General features: G+C 44.2%; 1 protein-coding gene across 1 annotated transcript; it reads right to left on the bottom strand.

Moving 5' to 3' along the window:
* Positions 1-4,406: 4,406 nt before the first annotated feature.
* LOC311104565 (uncharacterized protein) lies at positions 4,407-7,515 on the bottom strand (the record flags this gene model as incomplete). The annotated part of the gene is made up of 3 exons (XM_084146440.1): positions 4,407-4,765; positions 5,453-5,555; positions 7,381-7,515. The coding sequence occupies 3 exons, from the start codon at positions 7,513-7,515 to the stop codon at positions 4,407-4,409; spliced, it is 597 nt and encodes a 198-aa protein (XP_084002566.1).
* Positions 7,516-8,545: the final 1,030 nt, after the last annotated feature.

Raw genomic sequence — 8,545 nt, 5'->3', positions numbered from 1 at the left:
GGATGGACAATCACAACTGTTCTCCAGGAGTTTGACCCCATTGTTATGATCATTGGTTTCAAGTTTCTATCTGTCAATGTTTGACAAGCTGATCATAGCGAAAAATAAAATAATAAAGTTGGGTAGCTGATATTCAGAGCTTAAATAGCCTAATTGATTAGTCACAGGAATCATGACTAATAAAGACAATGCAACGGCCTGCTTTACAAATGGTGGGCCTACCACATGGATGGGCATTCATAAAATTCCATTGTGGGCCGACATGGTAGGCTACACCCCAGTAAGTACGAGCCGACGTCTTTTGGAAGTCTTTTTTTGGTCCTGTCCGGACGTTTTTTGTTGTTGTTATTGGTGTTTTACAAACGGTAGGCTTAGCACATAGATGGGCATTCATAACATTTAATTTCAGGCAACACTGTATGCTACACTTCAGTAAGCACGGACCGGCCTTGATTTCAACATCCACGGACATAGATTTTTGGTCCAATCCGGACCAAATCTAAACCAATCATAGATTTTGTCCGGTCTGGACCAGCCTTGATTTGTCCCAAACATAGACGTCTATAAAGTTCATTCAGAACCAAAAATGATCCTGATTTCAACATCCGGAAAATACATATTTTCAACGTCTGGAAAATACGTATTTTCAACATCCAGAAAAGATTCCTTTTCAACGTCCTGGAAAATATGTATTGTAATTTTAGACGTATTTTCAACGTCATTTGGTTACTGGGACTATTCTAGTTTTGCTGGTGGCATTTTTTGGTCTCGCCTAGGGCGGCAGAAGGGCAAGGACCGGTCCTGGTTATTGTTATTTTATTGTGTTACTATTTTATTCATTCCGTTTGGAAGTGTTGTTATGAGATGCTGCTGCTGAAAACTTAGAATTAGACAAAACTGTGTTTATCGAGGATGATGATGAGATGCATTAACTGTAGTCCTTTTTCAGTTTTAAGTGTCTCAATATCTGTGGATTACTTAATGGTTTGGGGTAGTTTTGCAGTATCTCAACAACCAACGCCCTTCTTCCAGTTACCCTAGTCAACCTCCAGCATCTGTACATCACCCCCCTCTACACTGAGTTACCCCGACCAGCCCTCCGCACCAGCGCTACCCCATCCACCCTGAAGCTACAGATTGTCTGAGTCCCCAGGTAGGTCTATCATCAATGAACTTTTTTTATTACTGTGTCATGTTTTTCTCTCCACCTGACGCTCTCTATCCCATCTCTCTAGAACCTTCTCTCCCCCCTAATTGTTATTCTATTGTAAGTGTGTTAATTCTATATGTGTTTGTTTCAGGCCTTGTTGCTGGAGATGTGGCTCCTTTTTACCCTCTGGGTTCAGACTGCCTCTCTGACTCTGCGACCCAGTTTGAGTTGCCCACCTTCAACTACCCCTCTACTCCTCGCCTCAGCTCAGACACAGCCTCCTGTGGTGATGTCTAAACCTCAGACAAACTCAACTTCCTCTAACAAAATGAAATGCTGACAGCAGCAGCCTACAACCTGAGAGGGGAGTTGCCCCTTAACCACAGATAGAGGGTCAGCTATGATTTCATCCTTTAATGGTTAAGGTTGGGAATAGTGGAAGTGGTAATCTGATCCTAGATCTGAGGTTGGGGCAACTCCTTACCTCATTTAATCACCACCACTCAAAATCCACTGGGTAACACAGGCCAAACTAGCCTGTTTTTAACATGAATTAAAACTGTTCTTATCAGGTGTCTTCTTTTGAAAATAGTTTTAAAATATATATTTATTCTGTTAAATGTATAACATTTGTTTCACAGGTGGCCGGTGGCACCTTAATTGGGGTGGACGGGCTAATAGTATTGGCTGAAACTGAATGAATGGAATGGTATTGAACACATCAAACACATTGTTTCCATCTGTTTGATTTCACTCCATTCCAGCCATTATTATGAGCCATCCTCCCCTCAGCAGCCTCCTGTGATTTTTCTTTCAAAACAATTGTTTTCTTCTTTTAAAGGGAGTAAGGATAACAATTTGGAAAAGTGTGAGTGTGATCCATTTGATGGAATAGCAATAGGATCATGTTCAATTGTAGACCACACATTGCTGTATGGTATGCTGACATGTCGACCAAACTCTCTTCTAAGCACTCGTCTTGGTCTTGTTGTTGTATAACGGTCATGGTGCCAGGTTGAATTTCTGCTACCTTTCAAACTGCCTCTATTCTGTTCTTTCCAGCCTCTTCTCCGAGTGCCTTAATTCCAAGATCTCCTCTTTGTTACTGCTGCATATATTCTATGGTGCATTGCCTCAGCAGTATACACCACTATATATCTATGGTCTCTCTAGCAGGCCAAAATACAAAATTGTCATGTTGCTTTACCGCTGATCAGACCAGTGTGGAAGTGTCACTAGTATTAGTTTTATCTATACACTGTCGATTTACTTTTTCTTATGCATCCTGCCTTTGTGCATTAATGTATTGCACTGTGTTATAATGGTCTTCTGTGAGCTATTTAGAATCAATTTAGGCAGGATACTGTTAACACAAACACTGCCACAGCCTTGCGAAAGAGGTCCTTTGTAGCTCAGTTGGTAGAGCATGGCGCTTGTAACGCTAGGGTAGTGGGTTTGATTCCTGGGAACATGCAGATGTAAAATGTATGCACGCATGACTAAGTTGCTTTGGATAAAAGCGTCTGCTAAATGGCATATATATATATACACACTACTGTTCAAAAGTTTGGGGTCACTTAGAAAATGTCCTTGTTTTTGAAAGAAAAGCACATTTTTTGTCCATTAAAATAACATCAAATTGATCAGAAATATAGTGTAGACATTGTTAATGTTGTAAATGGCTATTGTAGCTGGAAACGGAATATCTACATAGGCGTACAGAGGCCCATTATCAGCAACCATCAGTCCTGTGTTCCAATGGCACGTTGTCTTTGCTAATCCAAGTTCATCATTTTAAAAGACTAATTGATCATTAGAAAACCCTTTTGCAATTATGTTAGCACAGCTGAAAACTATTGTGCTGATTAAAGAAGCAATAAAACTGGCCTTCTTTAGACTAATTGAGTATCTGGAGCATCAGCAATTGTGGGTTCGATTACAGGATCAAAATGTCCAGAAACAAATAACTTTCTTCTGAAACTCATCAGTCTATTCTTGTTCTGAGAAATGAAGGCTATTCCATGCGAGAAATTGCCAAGAAACTGAAGATCTCATACAACGCTGTGTACTACTCCCTTCACAGAACAGTGCAAACTGGCTCTAACCAGAATAGAAAGAGGAGTGGGAGGTCCCGGTGCACAACTGAGCAAGAGGACAAATACATTAGAGTGTCTAATTTGAGAAACAGATGCCTCACAGGTCCTCAACTGGCAGCTTCATTAAATAGTACCCGCAAAACACCAGTCTCAACGTCAACAGTGAAGAGGCGACTCCGGGATGCTGACCTAGGCAGAGTTGCAAAGAAAAAGCCATATCTCAGACTGGCCAATAAAAATAAAAGATTAAGATGGGCAGTCTGAGATATGGCTTTTTCTTTGCAACTCTGCCTAGAAGGTCAGCATCCCGGAGTCGCCTCTTCACTGTTGACGTTGAGAGTGAGATCATTAAACAGGTGCACCTTGTGCTGGGGACAATAAAAGGCCACTCTAAAATGTGCAGTTTTGTCACAACACAATGCCACAGATGTCTCAAGTTTTGTGGGAGTGTGCAATTGGCATGCTGACTGCAGGAATGTCCACCAGAGCTGTTGCCAGAAAATGTAATGTTAATTTCTCTACCATAAGCTGCCTCCGTCATTGCAGTATGTCCAACTGTCCTCACAACCGCAGACCACGTGTAACCACACCAACCCAGGACCTCCACATCCGACTTCTTCACCTGCAGGATCGTCTGAGGAGAGGTGGGGGGTGGTGAGGAGTATTTCTGTCTGTAGTAAAGCCGTTTTGTGGGGAAAAACTCATTCTGATTGGCTGGGCCTGGTTTCCCAGTGGGTGGGTATGCCCACCCATGGCTGCACCCCTGCCCAGTCATGTGAAATCCATAGATTAGGGCCTAATGACTTTCTTTCAATTAACTGATTTCCTTATATGAACTGTAACGCAGGAAAAAATGCAATTGTTGCATGTTGCATTTATATTTTAGTTCAGTGTAATTAAACCACTTCAATACTTGTCCATTTCCTTGTTTTTTTAAATCCCTGTATTCGCCATGTATCACAGATGTCAGATGATATTACATGTAACAGACACAAACACCTAACGGGATAAGAATTGAGAAGCCACTTTCGTACAAGCATTTTCAATCAAATAAATCCTGGAGGTTGCTTTATTTCATTTGAGAAACTGACACATACAGACCACCATCATCACCATCACCATCCGTTTCTTTCCAACTATCCTCCCCCTCTCTCCTTTCATCACTCCTCTCCCTTCCTCCTCTCCACCACCTTCACCCTTCCCTCCAGGATGCTCATGCGGTCTTCCACTTGGACTGTCTTTTCTGATCCAGAGCCGGCCAGCCCCAGCAGGGCACACCCCAGCACCAGGCTTGCTAGCCGGACGGCTGTGGTGTCTGAACCAGCCTTGGCATCGCTGACGATCAGGCCGAAGAGCCACAGCGCCGTGCCCATCTTCAGCATCCAGAACACCCTCCTCACCACGCCCACCAGCAGGCGCAAGACGATGGACAGCACCCAATAGCCAATCAGAGCCAGCAGAGCCCACTGACCAACCGAGGCCACGCCCTCTGCGGTGAAGTGAGGGAATGGCAGGTGGACTGGAGAGAACGAGGGAAGAGAGATGAGGGGGGAGAGGAGAGGGGGGAGAGAGGAGAGAAGGGGGAGGGAGGGAGGGAGGGGAGGGAAGGAAAGGGGGAGGGAGGGGAGGGGAGAGATGGGAGGGAAGAAAAGGGAGAGGGATGGGAGGGGAGGGGAGGGGAGGGGAGGGGAGAGAAGGGGAAGGGGAGAGAAGGGGGAGGGGAGGGAGAGAAGGGGGAGGGGAGGGAGATGAGGGGGGGTAAGCGTGTTTGAATATTGCTGGGGGTAATTCAATGATTTTGTTGTCACCATCTTCACTCTTGAACTTGTCAGTGCATATATTTTAAGGCGTGAGTGAATTTGAGGAGCAATCATTGAGACCGAATGGCATGTGCTGTTAGATCCTACTACAGAGAACAAGTCACAGACACAAGAGGAAGAACTCACACCTCCCAGTTCCCATACAGAGAGGGAGAAGCAGCTCTTCTCAGACAAGGCCAAAAAAAAATAATCCCTGGCACACAACATTTAATTAACTACAGATACTGGTCCGACGCCCTGAAAGTGAACATTTTCTGGTTGCCAGTGGTGTGGTGTGGTGGCAATACATGACAATTTTAGCTCTTTAAATCCAGAAAATCGATTCTATGCAAAAAGGATTCTCTCTCTCTCCCTCCCTCCAACTAAACACAAACTCTGTCACCCACCATCAACTCCTGTGACTCTGAGGATATCTGTGACATAAACAACGATGATATTCAGTCCGCTGGCAGCTCCCTCAGCCAGAAACCGGCTCAACATCTCAAAGAACTGAGGGAGAGACAGAGAGAGAGTGAGAAGAATGTTTGACATGTGTTGACATATTTGTACCATGACGAGAGAATTATAACTGTTACTCTGGTTAAACAATATTATATTCCCTTTCTAGAGTAGAGCAGACATTCCCTTTAAAATTACCAACAAAGTCACCACATTTCCCCCGCCTAGAGCTTATGTACAGTAACATTCATTTCTTACCATGATCCTCTAGTGGGGGTTAGTGCAGCACGACTGACAAGTGATACCATTAAATTAGAATGATAGCAACAGCTGTGGTCAATCAGTATAAATAGGTTGGTCACTGATTCAATCGTCTCACTCAATGCTGACCAAGATCTTTTTGTGGGTTTCAGGTATGTTTTATCCCACAATCATATCTACAGGTTGGCTTTGATCACACACAGGCCTTCAGTTAGTCAGTTAAACAATAGCCAGTCAGTTACTATACAAGTGCAGTCCTATGCACAAGTGTCTATCCCAGCTGGCATAATGGGGGTGTTGTTGATGCTGTAGGACGTGTGTGTAAGATCGAAGCTGTCCTATCACGTCAAAAAAGACTTGACAGCTGGACCGACAACCCCCCAGACTGCATAGCTGAGGTCAATGGTAGTCATAGTAGTAGGACACACAGACTACTCTGCACCTGTTGCTACTACACAAGCAGCACTGTTCTGTGTGTCAAACAGAGGAGGCTGGTGGGCGGAGCGAAAGGAGGATGGGCTCATTGTAATGGCTTATATTTGATGCGTTTGATACCGTTCCATTCATTCCAGCCATTGCAATGAGCCCGTCCTGCTATAGCTCCTCCCACCAGCCTCCTCTGGTTCAGAGCAGGACACAGACAAATATAGCTCCTCCCACCAGCCTCCTCTGGGTCAGAGCAGGACACAGACAAATATAGCTCCTCCCACCAGCCTCCTCTGGGTCAGAGCAGGACACAGACAAATATAGCTCCTCCCACCAGCCTCCTCTGGGTCAGAGCAGGACAGACAACTATCCATCTCCTGCAGCTTGTAATGTGTCTGCATGCAACTTTTAAAAAGGCCCTCTGACAATCTAAAACATGGGCATGAATACAGCTATGAATGTAGACTATATACTGTTACAAAACACATCAAACCATATACACAACTGCCATGATGTAGCCTACAATTCCAGAGTGATGTAGTCATTGTCTGTATGACACGCTGTATGAAGTGACTGACACGTGCCCTGTATACATTGCTATAAGGAGCTTTGTTTTGGGTCCATGTCAGAGCAGAGGTTATTCAGGTGAGGAACCTGGTGGTTTCTTACCATGACCACGGAATAGACGTTGTCTTGACCAAGCACTGACTCTAGATACAACAGCACACTCTGGGGTAGGGGCGCCGGGCGCACAGAGTAGTGGCAGCAGGGGAGGGGGTGCATGGATATAAGCAGACATGAAATTAGGGCAGAGTGGGGGGGGGGGGGGGGGGGGGTCAGAGGAGAGATTATCAGGTAGTGGGGCAAGGGTAGAGGGGGAGATGCTGAGAAGGGGGACGGGGAAGGAAAAAGGGGGTGAATGAATGAATGAATGAATGAATGAAGGAGGTGATGCAGAGAGGAATACAGTCATATTTGAGAAGGACCATTTTAGTCGACAGATAAAACCACAATTATGCAATGCTTTTAAAGGTAGCAAAGGTCACCCTTAGAAATAAGACAGAATATATGAATTAAGTATAGTTAATTGATGAATGAACACGCTAGAATAACAGGAAACAGGATTAGATGCTGATTAGATTTAATAAAATAACGACTATAAAGTAGGCCTTTCATTTCCAAACATCACCTCAGCAGTCGACTCGATCACATTGGTTCCCACCACGGATTCCACGTATCTGTGGACATCTTCGCAGGTCCCCGTGACCAGGGACCGGAGACTGACTGATGCCGGGGCCGCTTGAGAGCTCTCCTCGGAAGGCATGGCCTGCCCGACGCATCGCGCTGCCAAACCGAGCACCAAAACAAGCCTGGCTAATAAAACCCGTACTAAGGATGAATATGCACGATTGTAGGAAGTCATTTAGGAAAATCAGATTTTTAGGCTCCACGTTATAAATATAATGGACAATTATATAAAAACGTTTTCTATAGGATCAGCGGCTAAATCTATGGTGTACACAGATCGAGGTATGTGCAAATTTGCTTAAAAAAGGCGTAGAAATCAGAGATTTAAAAACGGCTTCGGTTGTCAGTCATTTAAACAAAACCGCCGAGATGTAGCCTACTATTACATCGGCGTGCACTGCAGGGGTAATACAATCTGGAGACACGAGCCTTGCAAACTTGAGAAAACAGAGTTATACTCTAAACTCTAAATTAGTGCTCTAAACTCTAAATTAGTGCTCGTGGGTTGTATGATCAAACATAACATTTGTCACGTGCAAGTGATTCAATTACTAAATATCATCTCAGCGTTTTTAATTATAAACTTTGGCAACCTTACCACAATCCTTACGCACCGTTCAAGGACATTTCATATTAACACAATGACTATATTTGGTATTGAACTGGTTAAGAATAGAACGACGGTCATTTAAAAAAAATGTTTAATTTTCCAGCGGTGGACAGTCAGTCTCTTTTGAACGACAGTGATGATCTTACGTGTCTCGTTTTTTCAGGTTTGCGAGATAAAAGGAAAGATTTGGCAAGCGCGATCAATGACGTGCTGACCATGCGCGGGTCCAATAAAAGTTTTTTGGCTAAAGTATTCCGCACGGATTTGATTATATATTCTTTTTTTCCTTGCATCAACTTCAACGCCACGATGGATTGTCTTGCAAAAAAGCCGCTACTACTCGATGGGCGCTCCTTTCAGTCAAGCGATGTTGGCTTCTGGTTTAGTTCAATCTGACAGATCTCCCTTCAAACCGGTCTGGGGGGCTACAGGGGGTGGGTTTAGAAGGCTGCATAAACAGATTTGTGATTTGCACGCTGGGATTTGTGGTCACTAT

The sequence above is a fragment of the Coregonus lavaretus genome, assembly GCF_964263955.1.
Source record: "Coregonus lavaretus genome assembly, chromosome: 29".
Classification (NCBI taxonomy): Eukaryota; Metazoa; Chordata; class Actinopteri; order Salmoniformes; family Salmonidae; genus Coregonus; species Coregonus lavaretus.
Note: the sequence above shows the minus strand (reverse complement) of the source record. Positions and strands in the feature narration are given on the sequence as shown.